General features: G+C 41.0%; 1 protein-coding gene across 1 annotated transcript in view; it reads right to left on the bottom strand.

The window, feature by feature from the left end:
- LOC126455972 (uncharacterized protein C18orf63-like) overlaps nt 1-19,671 on the bottom strand; it is a 136,831-nt gene that overhangs the window by 12,259 nt on the left and 104,901 nt on the right. Inside the window, exon 7 of the mRNA XM_050091729.1 lies at nt 4,622-4,948. Coding sequence (XP_049947686.1) covers nt 4,622-4,948 — 327 coding nt within the window. The remainder of the gene's footprint in view (nt 1-4,621; nt 4,949-19,671) is intronic.

The raw sequence follows: 19,671 nt of genomic DNA, 5'->3' as shown, positions 1-19,671 counted from the left end.
AGGTGCTCTGCATCGTGGTGTAGCTTGATGTCCAGGTTTCGAGAGGGTTCGTTTCTGGATGAGGTATCGAATATATTGCTTCCCCCTCCTTATACCTCCCGAGGAGATCATGATTGTAAAATTAGAGAGATTCGAGCACGCATGGAGGCTTTCTGGCAGTCGTTCTTCCCTCGAATCATATGCGAGTCGAACAGGAAAGGGAGGTAATGACAGTGGCACGTAAAGTGCCCTCCGCCACACACTGTTGGGTGGCTTGCGGAGTATAAATGTAGATGTAGATGTACTGTTGGTGGTTGACAAGGACACCTGTGCCTATGGAGTCATCTGACAAGTGGAGCTCGACACCTAGGAAGGTGTATTAATGAATTGAGAAGCACCAGGTGAAGTGGAGTTGGGAGTTGGCGTTGAGGTTATGGAAGAAAGAGCAAAGGATGTCCTTGCCATGAACCTAGATCATGAAAATGTCGTAAAGGAAACTGAACCAGACAAGAGGTTTTAGGCATTGACTGAGCAGGAAGGATTCCTCCAGATAGCCCATAAATAAGGTGGCGCAGGACAGTGCTATGTGAGTATGGCAGTACCACAGACTTGTTTGTAGATTTGTCCTTTGAAAGAGATATTATTGTGGGTCAGGACTTGGGTGGCTAGCAGGATTAGGAAAGAGGTGGTGGGTTTGGTGCCTGGAGGATGTTGGTACAGATAGTGTCCCATGACCACAAAGACATGGGCATGGGGGCTGTTGGTGTACAAGGATGTTGCATCCACAGTGGTGGTGAAGGAAGGGAGCAGTGTCTTGAATGCAGGATAGGAGCTTACGGACAGTAGTTTGGAGGGGAAGCATTGCACCCAGCCACAGTGTGCCGATCAAGAGAAAAATCTGTGGGGTTGGGATTGTGGAGTTTTGGGAATGGGTGAAAGGTAAGAGTGCAGGGTTTGTTGGTGTGAGGATGGAAAAGGATTTTGGTGTCAGGTCTTGGCATGGACCTAAGGTCTTCAGGAGCTGTTTGAGGTCATGTTGAACTTCTGGGATGTGATCATGGTTGTAACATTTGTATGCAGAGGTGTCAGAAAGTTGATGGAGGCCCTCAGCTACACAGTCACTATGATTCACGAGCGCTGTGGCGGAGGCCCCCCCCCCCCCCCTCTCTCTCCCCTTTTTTCAACCTGTCTCACTTCTCTCTCCTCTCCTTTTCTCCCACATCTTCACCCTTTTCTCCCCCTCAGTTTTTCCCACCATCTCCCTCTTCCTACATCTGTTTTACAGTACCCTCTGTACTCCCTTCATCTTGTGCGGCCACAGAGTCAGCTGTCCAAAGACCTGCCTCTTTCTTGATATGCCCTCCTTGCATTCTTCTGTAACCCTCCCACCTCCGTCATCCCAGGCAACTGCTTCCAATAATCAAGTATCAATAATTAGTCTTGTCATGGCCACAACAGTGAACATTTGGGTGTCTGTATGATTGTGTGTTTGAGAATGTGTTTACTTTTGCTAGAAAAAGAGGTAGTGTTCTAAAGCTGGTTGAATGCTGTTTTCTATTCATGTTTCTGTGCTCCCACATATAATCTGTTGTAGGTTTCCCTTATTTCACGTGTATCTGTGCAACATAAATGCCCAACATATTTTAATATTTTGCTACTATTCACTTCTGGTTTCAATCAGCTTTGTGTCTTCACACAACAAGCACAGTCCCAGTCCACTGCCAACTATCCAGAACTGACTCTGTATAGTTACATGAAATAATGTACCAAATCAAGCAGTCTGAGACTAATTAAAAGTTAATGAAATTTTATTATTTCACCAGGAATCAAAACTTCATTTGTAGCATTTAACCAGTTAAATTTAATCCTGGATATGAATAGTGTGTTGTATTTGACCCTTGTGGTTCTTCCTTTTGCCCTACTCCAATTTTCTATTTACTTTTGCACAAAAGTGTATTTAGTTTTGAACACTTCATATGTTGATGTGAAAACTTTTGTGTGGCTGTTGGCTGGATCTCAGTCAATAATATCTAACCAGTCTTTTCAATACATGTTCTATGCGTTGTTAAATATTTCAGAGCTTTCCATTTCAGGTTCCACCAAGCTCTGTTTGAGGCCACCAAAAAAAGTGCAAGAGCTCCCATATACATACTGGTGGGTGCTAACAGTGCTTGTAGAACCTTGGCCTCCTTTGTCACCTTTCTCCAGTCTTTTCTGTCCACCACTTTCCTTCTCCAATTCCTGACTCCCAGTGTTTTGAGATCCTCCTCTTAATGTTCAAACCACATTTTCCTGGGACTTCCTCTTCTCCCTTTGGGCTTTTCTATAAACACTTTTTTAACACTTTGAATTTGTGTTATTCTCTGTACATGCCCAGCCCATCTTATTCTTTCTTGTCAATTTTACAACAATTTTCTTCTATCCAAAAAGTGTCTGTAGTTCTGCATTTGTCTTTATTCTCCAGCTCCCTTCCTTACTCACCATCCCAAATATCTTTCTCAAAATCTTCCTTTCCCATTTCAATAACCAAACTTCATCCTTTGTGGTTATCACTCAGCCTTGCCATCCATACATTACTAGAGGTCTTAATATGGTCAAATGTATTTGGATTTTGGTACTTCTCCTAACATTTCTGGACTTGAATATATTCTGCAAATAATAATAATACTGGTTTCAACTTGCTATTGTATCTTGAATTTCTGCTGCTCTCCTTTTATCTTCTGTTATTACCAAGCCCAGGAATTTTAAACTTTTCCAATCTATGGTACTCTTTCTCATTTATTTCAATTGAAGCCTCTCCTCTATCACCACCAGTATCTCCCATCATTGTGTACTTTGTTTTACCTGTATTAACTTCTAGTCCTAACTTCCACACTGCTTCCTCCAATGCAGTATAATTATCCTTCAAGGCTCTGATATTCTTTGCAATTAATGTTGTGTCATCGATGTATGCCACCACGTGGACCTGCCAGTTTCTCCGGGGTTTGCTGAATTACCTTCTATAGCGCTAAGTTAAAGAGTTGTGCAGAGATCACATCTCCCTGCTGCAGCCCCCTCCCCACAAGGAAATTTCCTGACAACTCTTGAAAATTGTTGCTTTCATGGTCATTTCGGTCAGCCTCTCTAATTTTAGTAGCTCCCATGTATAAGAAGGATAAAAGAAGTGATTTGAAAAATTACAGACCAATGTCCTTAATGTTGGTTTGCTACATAATTCTTGAGCAGATCCTGATTTCAAATATAATAAAACTCCTATCCACAAATCAACAAAGATTTATAAATCATTGCTCATATAAAAGTAAACTTGCTCTTTTATTGCTTGATTTCTTGTGTACCATGGATGATAGGCAACAGCATATTCCTACATTTGGCACTGTGCCACACTGCAACCTGTTAATAAAAGTTCAAGCAGATGGAATAGCTTCTCAGATATGTGAGTGGCTTGAATACTTATTGTTCTGGATGCTGAGTGTTCATCAGAAAAAAAGGTATCAGCAGGAGTGTCCCAGGGAAGTGGGGCCTCTCAGTCTCTACATCCATAAATGATCTGATGTATTGGGTGAGCAGCAATTTACGACTGTTTAATGATGAAGCTGTAGTTTTTGGGAAAGTGTTATTTTCGAGTTACTGTAAGGGGAGACAGGATGACTTGTGTAGAGTTTCTACTTGGTATGAAGAATGGCAGTTTGCCCTAAACTTTAAGTTAATGCAGGGTGAGTAGGAAAAACAATCCTACACTCTTCAAATTCAGGGTTAGTGGTGTGCCACTCTACACAGTCAGGTCGATTAAATATCCAGGAACAGCAATGAAAAGTGACTTGAAATGAAACAAGCATGTAAGGTAGGTTGTATGGAATGCAAATGGGTGAATTTGGTTTATTGGGAGAATTCTGGGAAACTGAAGCTCCTTTATAGGAGATTGCATACAGAAAACATGTGCAACCCGTTCTTGAGAACTGCTACAATTTCTCAGATCCCCAATAAGTTGGATTAAAGGAAATCATTTAAGCAATTCAGAGGTGTACTGCTAGATAAACACATGAGTATTATAGAAAAGCTCCACAATCTAATGGGAATCCGTGGAGTGAAGAAGATGTTCTCTTTGTAAAACACCAATGAGTAAGTTTATGGCACCAGCATTTTCTACAGATGACAGAAGAATCCTACTGGCACCAATATACTTCTTGTATAAGGATCAGGAAGACAAGGTAAGAGATATGGGACCAGACAGTCATTTTTCCCTTGGTTTATTTGTGGAATAAAAAGATGTGATGCAAGTTACTCTCCACCCTGCACCATATGCTGGCTTGCAGAGTATGTATGTAGATGTAGATGCAGAAGATTACAATAATTGTGACTACTTTTAGCATAATTTGTAGATAAAATAGTATATCACCAATGCAACATGCACACTACAACACTTTTCACTTAATTAATACTAAGAGGTTACCGCTGATGAAGGTGATGACGTTTGAACACTTCTCTTTAAACTTGGGACACTATTTAGCAGTGGATTCTGTAATGTATGTGCAATGAATTTTACTTGGAGTTGACCACTCGGAACCTAAAACAGAAAGATTGTAGAGAACACATGTGTTTCAATATATATCTGTAAATTTCTGACTCAGAAAACATTACTTACAGGAACTTGAAGTGTAGCAGGAGCCGAAGACTCATGGGTTTGCATCAGTAACTGCGACAGAGAAGTAGAATGTTTCTCTGTAGTGCTTTGTCCTGTTAGCTGATCACATTTTTCTGCATATTTACTAGAGCTGTTATTGATATCATTCTTTGCTGATTCATGTTGTCCTTCCAGAGTTCTTCTGTAGGGTACACAAACGCGCTTCTTGAATATAGGAACATACTTAATCTGATTGGTTTTGCCAATTTCAGCACACTTCTCATTGACTGTAGCTTGTATTTGAAAATCAGGTGCACTGTCAGCAACTGTTGGGTTACTTAGGTCACACTGTAAAACAGGACACACACCAGCAGGTGTCGGTGCATGTTCTGAGGAACTCATAAGGCTTACACATCTACTTCCACTTGGTGAGCCTTTTGCTTGGGGCAACTGTATTTTTCTTTTACTCTCTGATGAGTTCATTTTGGTACATTCTGGCTCTAAACTGCATACTGGTGTCATTTTAAGGAAAGCGGGGCTAATGGGTTGGAGGTCTTTGTGCTGGACCCGTGAAGAGGAAGACAGATTTGGTAAAACCAAATTCTGAAAATAGGAAAATATACAAGACATCTAATTATCACTCAAATACTTCATTTGCAAGTGTACAGTAAATTAACCGCTTTTGCACAAATTTTTTAAGAGAGCAGATTTTGTCGTGGGATGAACTTAAATGTATGTCACATACTAAGTTCTACGATCCCTTAGTAGTAAAAAAATTGAAGCTTCTAAGTCAATGCAGTCAAAAGATATGGCCATTTATGTCACATATTTTCATATTTATAAACTCGCTCATCAAAACCTGTAGGGTACTTTCCTTTGGCCTAGAACCATGAAATTTGGCAAAAAGGAAGGTTTCACTAGACAAACAAAGGAAAAATCCAAACACTGTAAAATTGTAATTATCAATGAAGAAAATTTTTTGTCATTTCTCACCTGACTCCATGTCTGTTAAGACTCCTTTTTCTCATGAACAGGTAGATGTACCAACTTGAAATATATGTCATATACTAAAGTCTATGGTCCTTTGGCAGTATAATAAACATTAGCTACTAAGTCAATGTAATCACAAGACATGCCCATTTATGTCACATATTTCGACTGTCGCAAACTCACTCATCAAAACCTACAAGGTACTTCCTGTTGGCCTAGGATCACGAAATTTGGCAAAAAGGAAGGTTTTACAGTGCAACAAAAGGAAAGAATCTGAAAGCCATAAATCTGTAATGATATATAAAAAACCAAGAAGCTGTAACTTACCAAACGAAAGCATTGGTACGTTGATAGAGACAATAAAAACAATAAAAAACACACACACAAATTTCATGCTTTCGCAACCCAAGGTTGCTTCTTCAGGAAAGAAGGAAGGAGAGGGAAAGACGAAAGGCTGTGGGTTTTAAGGGAGAGGGTAAGGAGTCATTCCAATCCCGGGAGCGGAAATACTTACCTTAGGGGGGAAAAGGACAGGTATACACTCGCACACACACACACATATCCATCCGCACATATACAGACACAAGCAGACATATGTAAAGGCAAAGAGTTTGGGCAGAGACGTCAGTCGAGGCGGAAGTACAGAGGCAAAGATGTTGTTGAATGACAAGTGAGGTATGAGCGGCGGCAACTTGAAATTAGTGGAGGTTGAGGCCTGCTGGGTAACGGGAAGAGAGGATATATTGAAGGGCAAGTTCCCATCTCTGGAGTTGGTGTTAGTGGGAAGTATCCAGATAAACCAGACAGTGTAACACTGTGCCAGGATGTGCTGGGCGTGCACCAAGGCATGTTTAGCCACAGGGTGATCCTCATTACCAAAGGCATCAAGTGAATTATTATCTACTGTTTTCAATAGATATATTTTGCATTTTTTTAGTGGTTTTGGTTGATATGGTTTTGAGCCTCACTACAATGACCTTGTTTTCACTAATCCCTGTATCTGTCATGACACTCTCTATTAGATCAGGATTATTTGTGGCTAAGAGGTCAAGTGTGTTTTCACAAGGATTTACAATTCTTGTGGGCTCATGATCTAATTATTCAAAGTAATTTTCAGAGAAAGCATTTAGTACAATTTCAGAAGATGTTTTCTGTCTACCACCGGCTTTGAACATGTATTTTTGCCAACAAATCGAGGGTAGATTGAAGTCTCCACCAATTATAACTGTATGAGTGGGGTTCTTATTTGTAATGAGATTCAAGTTTTCTTTGAACTATTCAGCTATTATGTCATCTGAGTTGGAGGGGTCAGTAGAAGGAGCCAATTATTATTTCAGTATGGCTGTTGAGTATAACCTCTACCCATGGTAATTCGCAGGAACTATTTCAACTTCACTACAAGATAAACTACTACCAACAGACACAAACACACCACTATCTACTTTATTTAATCTATCCTTTCTCTGTAAAAATTTTGGAAGTGTTTATCTCTGGCTTTAGCCAGCTTTCTGTTCCTATAACAATTTCAGCTTCAGAGCTTTCTATCAGCACTTGAAGCTCTGGTACTTTTCCAACACAGCTACGACAATTTACAACTACAATACCAACTGCTGCTTGGTCGATTCCTGTTGTTTCTTTGCCCTGTACCCTTTGAGAATGGAGCCCTTTTTGATCTCTCCCGAGACTGTCTAACCTAAAAAACTGCCCAGCCCACACCATACAGCCCCTGCTACCCGTGTAGCCAGCTCCTGTGTGTAGTGGACACCTGACCCATTTAGCGGAACCCAAAACCCCACCACCCTATGGCGCAAGTCAAGGAATCTGCAGCCTACACGGTTGCAGAACCAACTGAGCATCTGATTCAGACCCTCCACTCGGCTCTGTACCAAAGGTCCGCAATCAGTCCTGTCGATGATGCTGCAGATGGTGAACTCTCACTTCATCTCACTAGCAAGTCTGGCAGTCTCCACCAACTCAGATAGCCAGTGGAAACCAGAGAAAATCTCTTCCGATCCATAGCGACACATATCATTAGTGCCGACATGAGCCACCACCTGCAGTTGACTGCACCCTGTACCCTTCATGGCATCAGGATGGACCCTTTCCACATCTGGATGACTCCCTGCAGTACACACATGGAGTGCACATTGGTTTTCTTCCTGTCCTTAGCTGCCATAACCCTAAGAGGCTCCATCACCCCCCTAACATTTGAGCTCCCAATGACAAACAATCCCACCCACTGCGGTTGTACGGACCTCTCAGGAAGACTGGCCACTGCCGTAACAGGCGAGGCCGCCCTTGCTGGCTCAGAAGTACTCTCAGCAGTGGGCAGTACTTCAAACCTGTTACGGAGGCATAAGGGTACAGCCTTGCGGTCAGCACCAACTTTTGCCTTCCGCCCAGTGATTCGCGACCCCGCCACGGTTCGCCAATCGCTGTCAGGCAAGTGTTGACCGGCAGGGACGACCGAATCCGAGGGTGCAGTGTCATCAGAGATCCCAAGCGATGCTACAGGTTCCAGAGGCGCCAAAGTGCTTGCCTCGGGTGTCCCAATGTCACCGTGGCCCAGGGCAACAGCCTGGAGCCTGTCGATCACGGCCAACACAACTTCCAGCTGTTTACGGATAGTGGCCAATTCCCCCAGAATCCGTACACAACAGGTACAGTCCCTATCCATCCCTAACAATTTTTTTTCTTTTTACATGGAAATGACTGAATAACAATGAAAAGTCACAATCAGAAAGCCAGTGAGAATTTCCTACTAGAGGCAACAAAAGATTACTTCTAAGTTTCCCACAAGAGTCTGTGGTAACACACACACTTAATTCCAAGTCCTATTCTGATGGCGAAGATGTAGTCTTCTGTGAAGGCGTCCTTGAGATTGGTATTCGGTGTGAACTGACGCCCGGTGCTGGTTCTAGCCTTAAAATAGTATTGGCCAGCCAATCAGATGTTGGTGTAGTAATAGTTCCTGCAGGCCATCTTGAACTCCCTCTGCAGGAAGTAGTACACGGAATGTCTGTTTCCTAAACAGTCGATGTTTACCATTGCTTACGCCTTGGGCATAGACAACCTCGGTCTTGTGTGATGTTGGATGTGTTGCCAGCCCGCAGGGGCTACCTTGGCGACGGCATAACAACGGGTAGTAAAACGCGATGCTACAACTCTCAAATACTATAATACACCTGAAATTTGTGAATTAAACTATGCAAGTATCCAAAAACATGCAAAGAAATTAAGAATTAAACTATAAAACAAATAAGTGAGCTAAGAGCGCGACTTGCTGCTGGCTGCTGCTTATCCAATGGCGGCAGGGAGCTCACCAGCTAGCAGCAACTGACACTGGCCGTTCAAAACAGAAACAGATGACTGACAACTACACGAATTTATGCCAACAGAAAAATGAAATAAAAATGGCAGACATTAACAACCACATTCTGTAATGTTAAAGATCTTTGGAATTTTGAAAATGAACTTCATATGATTCTGACACTATTTGTGTCTCCAATATAGCTTCCATTTGCTTACTAATTCAGACTTAATGGAACTGAAAAGTAATATATAAACTCCTTCTCTCTCTATCTAAACCCATAATTATTTTGTAAATTTGTACACTAATTGTTTGCTAATGTATGACTTTGTTTCTTTTTTCATATAGTATTTAGAAATAGACACTAAATTGTGGCAGAACATCCTGGAAGGAATCACTCTATAGACATGTAGATGTTGTGGGTCAAGTGCCTTCAGAGATAAACAAACTGAACCCAAATAATAAGTGAAACGATATTCCTAGATTTCCAGAAAGTGTTTGTCACAGTGCCCAATTACAGATTATTAACGGAAGTACAAACATATAGAATAGGTTCCCAGATATGTGAGTGGCTCGTAGACTTCTTAAGCAATAGAACCCAATATGTTGTCCTTGATGGTGACTGTTCATCAGAACAAGGGTATCAGCAGGAGTGCTGAAGGGCTCATATTTACTATATACATAGATCTGATGAACATGGTGAGCAGTGATCTGCGGCTGTTTGCTGATGGCACTGTGATGTATGGGAAGGTGTCATTGTTAACTGACTGTAAAAGGATACAAGATGACTTAGACAGAATTTCTGTTTGGTGTGATGTATGGCAGCTTGCTCTAAATATAGAAAAATGTAATTTAATGCAGATGAGTATGAAAAACAATCCTGTAATATTTGAATACAGGATCTGCTACCTGTTCCCTGACTTCCAGAAGGCCTACGATTCAGTGCACAGAGGAACAGTATGGGAACTCATGGCAGAATATGGAATCCCTAACAAATTCATCAGCCTGGTCAAAACGTATATGGAGAAGGTGGTAAGCAGAATGACATACTGCTCATTATTGAACTGACGCAAGGTGATGCATTATCTCCACTTCTTTTCAACTTTGTCATGGACAATGTAGTCAGAGAAACCAAATAAGCAACAAAAGGAAACACCACAGACAAATCTATTGGCCTATGCAGATGAGATAGTTTTAATAGGAAATAACAGTGATGAAATGGTAGTGCTGTTCAAGTAACAACATGATACCACCTAAAATAGTTTAAAAACTAATGAAGGTAAGAAAGAATAAACGATATTACAGAGGGAAAATATGACTACACAACAACGTGATGACATGCATACAGAAAACTACACTTTCAAGAACACTCACAAATTCAAATAGCTGTGTGTAAATATAAATGACTTTAACAGAAGATAAGTTGAATACCAAATTAGACTATGGAATGCAAACCAGGTTTAGTTTTCCCTCCAAAAACTTCTAACCTCCAAACATCTGACAAGGAAAACTTGAAACTCTACAGAGCAGAAATATGGAGTGTGATCAAAAGAGAAGAGTACTAACTCTCAGTCTTTGAAAATAAAAGTGTACAGAGAAATCATTAGAACGTTTCACAAAGCAACACAAAGATGAATTTGGAGATTGAATGAAGAGCTAGTTAATCTAGCGAATCAATGAACATTGTCAAGCAAGATGTTAGCAGTGGCCTGATCATGTTGTCAGAATATACCCTGGTAGAATAGTGTGTAAGATGTACGAATGGAAGATGGAAGGCTCAAGATTCCCTGTATGGCCAAGAAGTACAAATGGCAAGAAAAGGTGCCCCAGACTGCAGAGTGATGGATATCACTGGAAGCAAAGAGGCAGGAAGAACTGGAGGCAGATGGTGCGAGTAGGGCAATATCATGTCCTAAGGAATCCAACAGTGTGAGGGAGCAATAACGTAATTATTACTGGTTACTTTTTGATACTGCAGTATTGGTAAAAATTTATGATGGAAAGGATTAACATAAATTTAATTTCCAAATGAAATAACTCTGTAATGTGTATATTTGATGTAACTGTCATAGGTTTAATTCTGTATTCTTGATAACTTGTCATTTAGTATGTTCTGACCCCTCAGTTTAATTTGGATGATGCCGCTAGCTATTGGCAATATCTGTCTGTATAATCGAATGATGTAGCAAGGTGGAATAGCTCCCACTTGCTGCAATTGTACTCCTTGAACAGTTTTTTGTTTTGCACGATACACAGTGTACAAACTACAAATATTTAAAACTGCTAAATTCTTATTCATGTAATAGGAGAGAACATGATACCTTGGAACAGTTTTAAAGCTTTTGCCTCCAGCCAGTCCAGTAATAAAAGTTTAACATATTTTGTCCATCCATTTTGAAATGATAGCATTTACTTTATGTGTACTGCAAAATAAGGTTTTTTATGAATGTGAAAAACTGTTCCATGGTATAGCATGTCACATACATAGGCACAAGTACTCTACTCAAAAGTGTTGTATGTGTGTTACACTATTACTCTACAATATATGAATAATCAGGAAATGAAACTATATTGACAATAAGTATTACTGTAAACCAGTTGCAAGTTGCAAACATTTTGAAATAGAAGCTATTGGCAACTAAGGCAAATTTTCATTGCAAGAGAGGGGAAAACCTTAAGATATTAAAGAAACTCAGTTCATTTGCAAATATAACTTGTCTCATGGTAGAAGACCTCCCATTTCAACATACAAAATGGGGCATAAGTAACAAAGTACAGCTCAACTGCCCACACATGATGAAGCTGATGTTAAAAACATACCATTTAACTCTGTATCTGAAGAATTAAGAGTATTCGCCACATTGCTGTAATATATCCTACAGCAACTAAATATGTAGAACTTATAATATTTGCAACTGCGGCACAAAAAACAGCCTCAAGTTTTACAGCAACAAATACAGCAGAAAACACTGGAAACTGCTTATGGTAGCCTCCAGTGCACCTTCTTTGATGTGATTGTAAAATATGTCACCACACTGAAACACTGACCAGAAAACATCATGTGTTCCTTGGACAACACTCTCCCCTGTTTTACAAAACTTTATTATTCATAGGAATGTTTTCAGGCTACTGATGCTAAAAGAATATTTAGTTTATATGGAGACATTTTATCTGAGGAAATATTTTTTATTCTAGAATTATGTAAACCACTTGCATTTAAAAATTTTACTCCCTAATAACTGATTGTTTCAAAACTGACATGGCTTATTTGAAACTCCTCATTTTCCTCTCTCAAGCAAGCATTTTACTTCTATGATAAACTGATACTTCAAAAGTTATTCACATTCAAAATTTTCTTATTCCAGAATGTTCGACATTTACGATGCAACCCTGTCAAAATTCTACTGTTATAGTTTTGTAGTAATAAGTTTTCTGATTTAAAAAATGAATAAATTTCCTAAAGTTACTAGTTAGTTCATTATTTATACAAATTATAAAATGAAACTTTCCAGAAAATTCTAGGCAGTCTTTGAAAATCGCGGTGTACAGAAAACTTCCACATCGTAAAGTAGTACCTGTAATTTTGCTAATTTCTGATTATACATTCTATAGTTACAGTAGAGCGTCGATTATCCGAACGTCGGTCAACCGAATGACCGCTTAACCGAACAGTGTACTCGCTCGCACCTGTTACTCTCCCACCCTACTGTCCATCATCCCCCTCATTCCCAAACCAAGTTTCCCACAGTAGTTGCCGCACTGGGCCACCGCTGGCGGAACTTTGCTTCTAATGAGGCCTTCACAAGGTGCTGCTGACCAACCAAGCCGCCAGTCACTGTGTTTCAATAATCAGCACACTTCTGTCGGGTTGGCACTGGCAGTAGAAGTAGCGGCAGTATCAAAGCTGTTCACAGCAACAGCTGCGCCAGCTTAGAGTTGAAGCGTGCCGCTCTGCGCAGTTTGAAGGATTGCGCGCCCCCAAGAAGAGCTTCTCATGGTGCAGTCACCTTCTGTTCTCTGTTACAACCACTTGTGTACTGCTGCGTGAAGAAGTGAACTTGACGATACAAAATGCTTAAACGTAAACGTGTTGCCCTTTCTATGAGGGACAAGTACGAGATTATTAAAAGGTTAGAAGAAGGTGAATCTGCAACCACTTTATCCAATGAGTACAAGGTGGGGAAGTCGACAATTACGGATATAAAAAAACAAAAGATGAGCAAAGCAAATTTTTTTAAACGTTAATTTTGTATACTGTGTGTATTGTTCATGCAAAATGCGTATGTAATATATATATATTTTTGTTTAATAAACTGTGCCATACACTATATATTCCTACTGAAGTTGCCTTTGTATGTTACTTTTGTATTACTAAAAGAGATGCCTGTTTTTATGAATTAATTTACTGTACAGTACTTCTTCTTGGCAAATAAACATGCCAGTTATCCAAACACCCATGTCCCCCAATTACTTTGGATAATCGACACTCTACTGTAATTCAGATAACTTCACAACCAATTCTATTTTCATGTATTTTTCTTCTATTTTCATTTTTTTTTTTTTTTTTTTTTTTTTTTTTTTTTTTGTAACAGTCTAAAACAAAATAGCTTAGTATTATAATATCACATCATTTACATGCTATGTGTGTCTTTACATAGGTGTAATGCAGAAAGCATCAGTCATTTATGGGTGAGCACTCAATCAATACAAATACTATCTTAGTCAGCAATGGTTAGTCAATCAGTGTTCTGTTCATTATGCTTCTCATTATCTTCATTCATTAGATTCATTATGTGAGAGTTGGACATTAAGTTAGTATACTCACTATGTTCTTACCAAGTTGCACAATTACTAGTCTTTATCACTTGTGAAACCTTTTTATAGCTTGTAAAACTTACCAATTAGTGTTGTGAATCCTATAATAGGATATTCCAAGCAAGCTCTAACAGTATGTGTATATGTATGTCAAGGATATCTTCCCAGACCCCTGGATCAATTCCAGTCAAATTGGCATAAAACAGCAAACTTGGCGATTGTCAGCAATGTGGTGTTTATAAACTCCTATTAACTGTGATACAGGATAACATGTTTTTCATTCCTTCCTGTGTAGGATGGCCAGCACAGCAGAAATGGTTTCCCACCCCTGATGTGTACGGTGCCCAGTATGACAGTGTTGTACAGTAGTATAAGCTTGCTTTATTGTCCTGTTATCCGGGGGCCATATGTGCAGATGGGCATGGCTGTGGGAGTATAAATGGACAGGGGGGGATAGACAGAGAGAGTGGGGGCAGGAGAGAATGGATAGGTAAGGGGGGAATGGACAGGGGCGGGGGGCAGAAATGGAGAAGGGATGAGGAGAGAGACAGACAGAGTAGGCAGGAGATGGACAGAAAGGGTGAGAGAAGCTGGAGATGGGCAAAGAGAGATACTCAGGAGCAGGAAATGAACAGAGTAAGAGGGGGGGGGGGGGGGGGAGGACAAGCTGGGGAGAGAGAGAGAAAGGGGAGGAGGAGATAGACAGAGAGAGATGACAGAGGAGTAGAACAACAAGGGGAAAGGAGATGGACAGAGAGAGGGTGTATAGGAGGAGATCAACAGGGAGAGGGGGCTGGAAGGTTTGGATAGAGGGAGTAAGCAGGAGGAGATGGGCAGAAGTGAGGGAGAAGGAGATGGGCAAACAGGTGGGTTGGAAGAGTTAGGCAGAGGGAGTGGGGAGGAGAATGGAGGCAGAGAGGGGGCAAGTAGGTCATGGGCGGACAGGGGAGCAATGAAAGGATGGACCATGTGAAGAGTGCTGACAGAGAGAGAGGGAGGAGGGAGGGGATGGTCAGAGAAAGGAGGAGAAGGAGATGGTCAAAGTGGGGGTGGAGGAGATTGAAAAATATTCGGGAGAGGAAAGGATGTGTGCAATACATGCATGCAAAGCTGTGGGGAAAAGGCTAGTATACACTGATCAGACAGAAAATTATGACCACCTACCTGATAGCCGATATGTCCACCTCTGGCACAGATACTAGTGGCGATGTGTCGTGGCTTTGAAGCAAAGAGGCCTTGGTAGGTCGCTTGAGGGAGTTGGCATCCCTTCTGCATCCACAGATCACCTAATTCCCATAAATGTCAAGGAAGGGGGCGATGAGTGGTGATGCCACATTCAATCACATCCCAGATGTGTTTGATTGGGTTCAAATCTGGTAAGCTGGGGAAATGCACTTCAATAGGAATTTGCCACCGAATTCCTTGACTCCTGGCCTTGAGACGTTGCACATTATCTTGTTGAAAAATGCCACTGCAATTGGGAAACACGATTGTCATGAAGTGATGTACTTGGTCGCAACCAGTGTTGGTTGCTATTGTGATGCCATGCATGTACTCCACTGGACCCACGTGAATGTTCTCCAGAGCATAATGGATCTGCCACCAGCTTGTCTCCATCTTGCAGTACATGTATCAAGGAGCTGTTCAGCTGGAAGACTACAGATTCACGCCCTTCCATTGGCATGATGAAGGTATCGGGATTTATCAGACCATGCAATGCTCTGCCACTGCGCCAACGTCTAATGCCAATGGTCATGTGCCCATTTCAGTTGTAGTTGCTGATGTCATGGTGTTAACAATGGCACATGCATGAGTTGTTGCCTGTGGAGGACCATTGTAAGGAGTGTTCAGTACACTCCGTGCTCAGAAATGCTTGTACTATGCACAGCATTAAAGTCTGATGTTAGTTTTGCCACAGTTTGCCACCTGTCCTGTTTTACCAGTCTACCCAGCCTACTATGTGTGACATCTGTAATGGGGGGTGGCCGCCCAATCCCAAAACGTCTGGACATGGTTTCACCTTGGTTTTACCATGTGTGGTAACACTCACCACAGGATTCCTCGAACACCCAACAAGTCATGCTGTTTCAGAAATGCTCATGCCGACCCAACCATCACAATCTTCCCTTGGTCACATTCGGATAGATTGTGTGCCTCTCCAATTCTACACGCAGACAATGTCCTCACTGATGCTACATGCACCGTGTGTGTGTCTGATTAGCAGTCATTGCTCGCCAGATGCTGCTGCTATCGCCTTGATGTGTTTACGTTGATAGTAATCAGTGGTCATAATTTTTCTGGGTGATCAATGTATGTATAAAGCAGGCTGTATGAATGTATGTTTGTATGTCTGGGATCTCCTGCCAAACCCCTGGCTCAATTTCAACCAGATTTGGCACACAAACAGAAAACTTTACGAAAATCAGTACTCCGGGGTTTATAAGCTCCTAACGTCAACAGGAGTGGAGACATGGGCAAAAACGAGTTTGTTCAGCCCTTCACATACAGAGTGCCTGCAAGATGTGTGTTGTGCAGGAATAGCAACACCCTGTCTTTTTGACCTGCACTGCTGGGAAGCCAACCCATTAGGGGCAAGAAACTGTTTACAAGCCATTGACGTATACGGTGCCCTGCATGACAGGCATATTATACTGGTGGCGATAGTAGTAGTAGTAGTAGTAGTTGCAGCCTGCTTTATCAACCTGTTTTGCAAAGGCTACACATTTGGTTGGTCATGGCTGGGGGATCTTAGCACTACCAACATTCATAATGTAGTCAGTCTGCACAGTCTTGTAAATAGCTGGATGCCAGCAAAACACATGATGCACGGATAGGAGGCATCTTGATGAATGACCAATACAGCTAGTGCAACTAGTTATATAGCAAAGCATAGACTGGACGACACAATACACTAGTAACAGATTTTGTGCTGCAGCTAAAATTATTCTAAGGTGAGTTATCATGTGTGGGCAGTGAGGTAGATCTAACACAATCTGTTGACCATGCGGATTGGCTTATCAGCAGCCAGGGTCAACAGACCAGGGATGGACAGGGAGAAGTGGCAGCAGAGGATGAGCAGGGAGAGAGGGGGAGGAGATTGGCAAAGAGACAGAGGTAAGGAGGAGATGGGCAGAAAAAGAGGGAGAGGAGGACATGGGCAGAGAGAGGGGAGGAAGATATGGACAGAGGGAGGGGGAGGAAGGTAGGGTCAGCAGGCATTGTCTTGCTGCAATGTAAGTCCAGGATGGCTTGCTACGAAGGGCCACAAAAATGTGGCCTAGAGTATCATTGTGCTGTAAATGTGCCATGGATAACAACCGAAGGGGTCCTGCTATGAGTAGAAATGGCACTGCAGACCATCACTCCTACTTGTTGGGCCTTATGGCAGTTGGGTGACAGTCAGGTTGGTACCCCACCTACTGTCCAGGGCGTCTCCAGAAATATCTTCACTGGTCAGTGGAGCTCAGTTTGAAGCAGAAGTCATGACTGAAGTCAACTCTACTTCAGTCAATGAGATCCCAGGCTGAAAACATATCTAGAGATGCCCCAGACAGTGGGAAAATATGAACCTGATTGTCACCCATCATACAGCCTGGCAACCAAGAGTGATGGCCTGGTGTGCCATTTCTACTCTTAGAAGGACCTCTTTGGTTGTCGTGCACAGCACCCTTACCGCACAGCGATATGTCAAAAATATTTTATGTTCCATTTTGATGCACTTCATGGCAAGCCATCCTGGGCTTACATTTCAGCAAGATAATACCTACCTGCATATGGTGATAGTTTTTGCAGCTTGTCTTTGAGCTTGCCAAACCCTACCTTGGTCAGCAAGGTTGCCGAATCTCTCTCCAATTAAGACATTTGGAGCATTATGAGTGAGGTCCTCCAAACAGCTCAGGATTTTGATGATCTAACACACTAGTTTGACAAAATTTGGCATGAATTCCTCAGGAGGACATCCAACTTTTTTCTTTATCTTAGAGTGTATTTTTCAAGGACTAGTTTAACACAAAATGCAAATCCCTAAGGAATAGTTTACTAATATCTAGAGCAAGTAGGAAGAGAAAAGTGCTTTATTGTGTAAAGTTGATAATTTCAAGAACATCTCTGCAGATCATTCTCATGTGTGTGGCAGGGGATGTACCAATTGGGACTGTTTCTTTATGTTCTGTTCATGGATGAGCAGTCAGAGGTAAGGAGATAATTTTTATGCTGACAGTGAAAGACTGTTTTGTAGGTAAAACATCCTGTCGTGGGATTCTGCTCTAGCAGCCATGAAGTTTTATGCAGGCTTTTATTTACTTATTTTTTAACTCATGCACAGTATGTTAAGTTGTATTCATATTTATGAATATTAGAAAAGGTGAATATCTGTGATATGCACAACAACAATGTAAGATATATAAATAATTTACAAATATGTCTGTGCATAGGATTCAGATTTGAGGTTGTCTGTTGCTGTCAAAGTCTTTATGAGGTTACCTACAGACCTCATGTAGATCACAGAGATTTCACGGAAATTTAAAAATCAGTGACAGTCTTTAATATTAGCCACCTCTGAGTAATATATGAATATCACAATTTTCATACTATTGCACTTAGCAATATTCATCGCATTCATTGTTCCAGTATAAATATTATTATTATCCATCAACAACCATCCATGTCCTGACATGAGAAATAACCACTGGTAGATAAACAGCAGCTGAACAGTATGACTGTGAACACAGCAGATTTTTCCATTGCATCATACCTTGCTGCTATTTTAAACAGGCGATTGCCATTGGTTAATACCACTCTAGTAAAAAGGTTCTCCAAAATTTGTGTTAGTTTTGAATCATGTGTTATATTTTTTTTTGCCAGTTGAACACATTGTTGTGTATCATTTCGGTTTCTATAAACAGTCCAATTGTTCCTCCAGTCTAACTTTCTTTATTGTATGTCAAACCATCAAGCAGTTTGCTCTTGTACAACATGTGCTAATAGCAAAAAAGTTTTATCACAATGGAGAAAGACGTACAACAACTGTGAGATGTGTCGCACAATTCTAGGATGCAATGAAGCATCAAATCAATCAACAGTTTGTGGAGAGCTTGTAAAGTTCAATGAAACAGGTTTAACAGTGAACGTTAAGAGTTATGGGAACCCTTGTTCTGGCCAATCTGTGCGAAACGTTGGGGTGATTTGTGATGTTAGTCTCTTAGACCAGTGAAGTCAGTTTTTTCCTGTTCCCAAGAATTGGGCATAGTATATTCTTGGGTATAGCGAATTCTACAGTATGATCTCCATCACCACATTTACAGAAGTCAATTAATGCAACAAATTGTAACATTACAAATTACCAGCACCACAGTAGAAACTTTAGTTTATCATTTTGTGATATGCTTCTTTGAAATTATGAGAATGAAGCAGTTCAAAAATTTGTGAAATCAATACTTATGATCTATATATATCTTCTTACCAACTAGGCTGGTATTACACTGTCATACTTAGTTGTCAAAGTTGATATATCAAACATCAACATCAAAGAAATTTGGTAGGGTAATAGGGAACTTTGTTAAATCTTGCCTTTTGTCAAATAAATATGATGAAATCTAGGGCCTCGCTGTACATTTTATCATAAAAGTAATTCATCTTCTGTTCATGGCAATGTAAAATGTAATCTCTTGAAGTGCTAGTACCATTATAGCTATCAGAAGTCTGCAGTATGTTTGTAAACATGGCTGCAACATTTAGTTGGTGTGTTCCTTTGACTCTTTTGAATAACCTTGCTTCAACTAGGGTGGGAGGTGAGCAAGGGGTGCAGTGCGTGTTATTAATTGTGTGCTGATGTGCTGGTGGGATATACTGCAGGCGACTTCAAATCCACAACTGCAGCTACAGCCATCCGCTTCTACATCTGGAAACATCCAGGCAGCTTTTCAGCAAGCCAGAATAGAGGAGGAGCTCTCTAAAA

This window comes from Schistocerca serialis, chromosome 2 (assembly GCF_023864345.2).
Source record: "Schistocerca serialis cubense isolate TAMUIC-IGC-003099 chromosome 2, iqSchSeri2.2, whole genome shotgun sequence".
Classification (NCBI taxonomy): Eukaryota; Metazoa; Arthropoda; class Insecta; order Orthoptera; family Acrididae; genus Schistocerca; species Schistocerca serialis.
The sequence above is the reverse complement of the archived record's forward strand: the minus strand, read 5'-3'. Positions and strand labels throughout refer to the sequence as shown.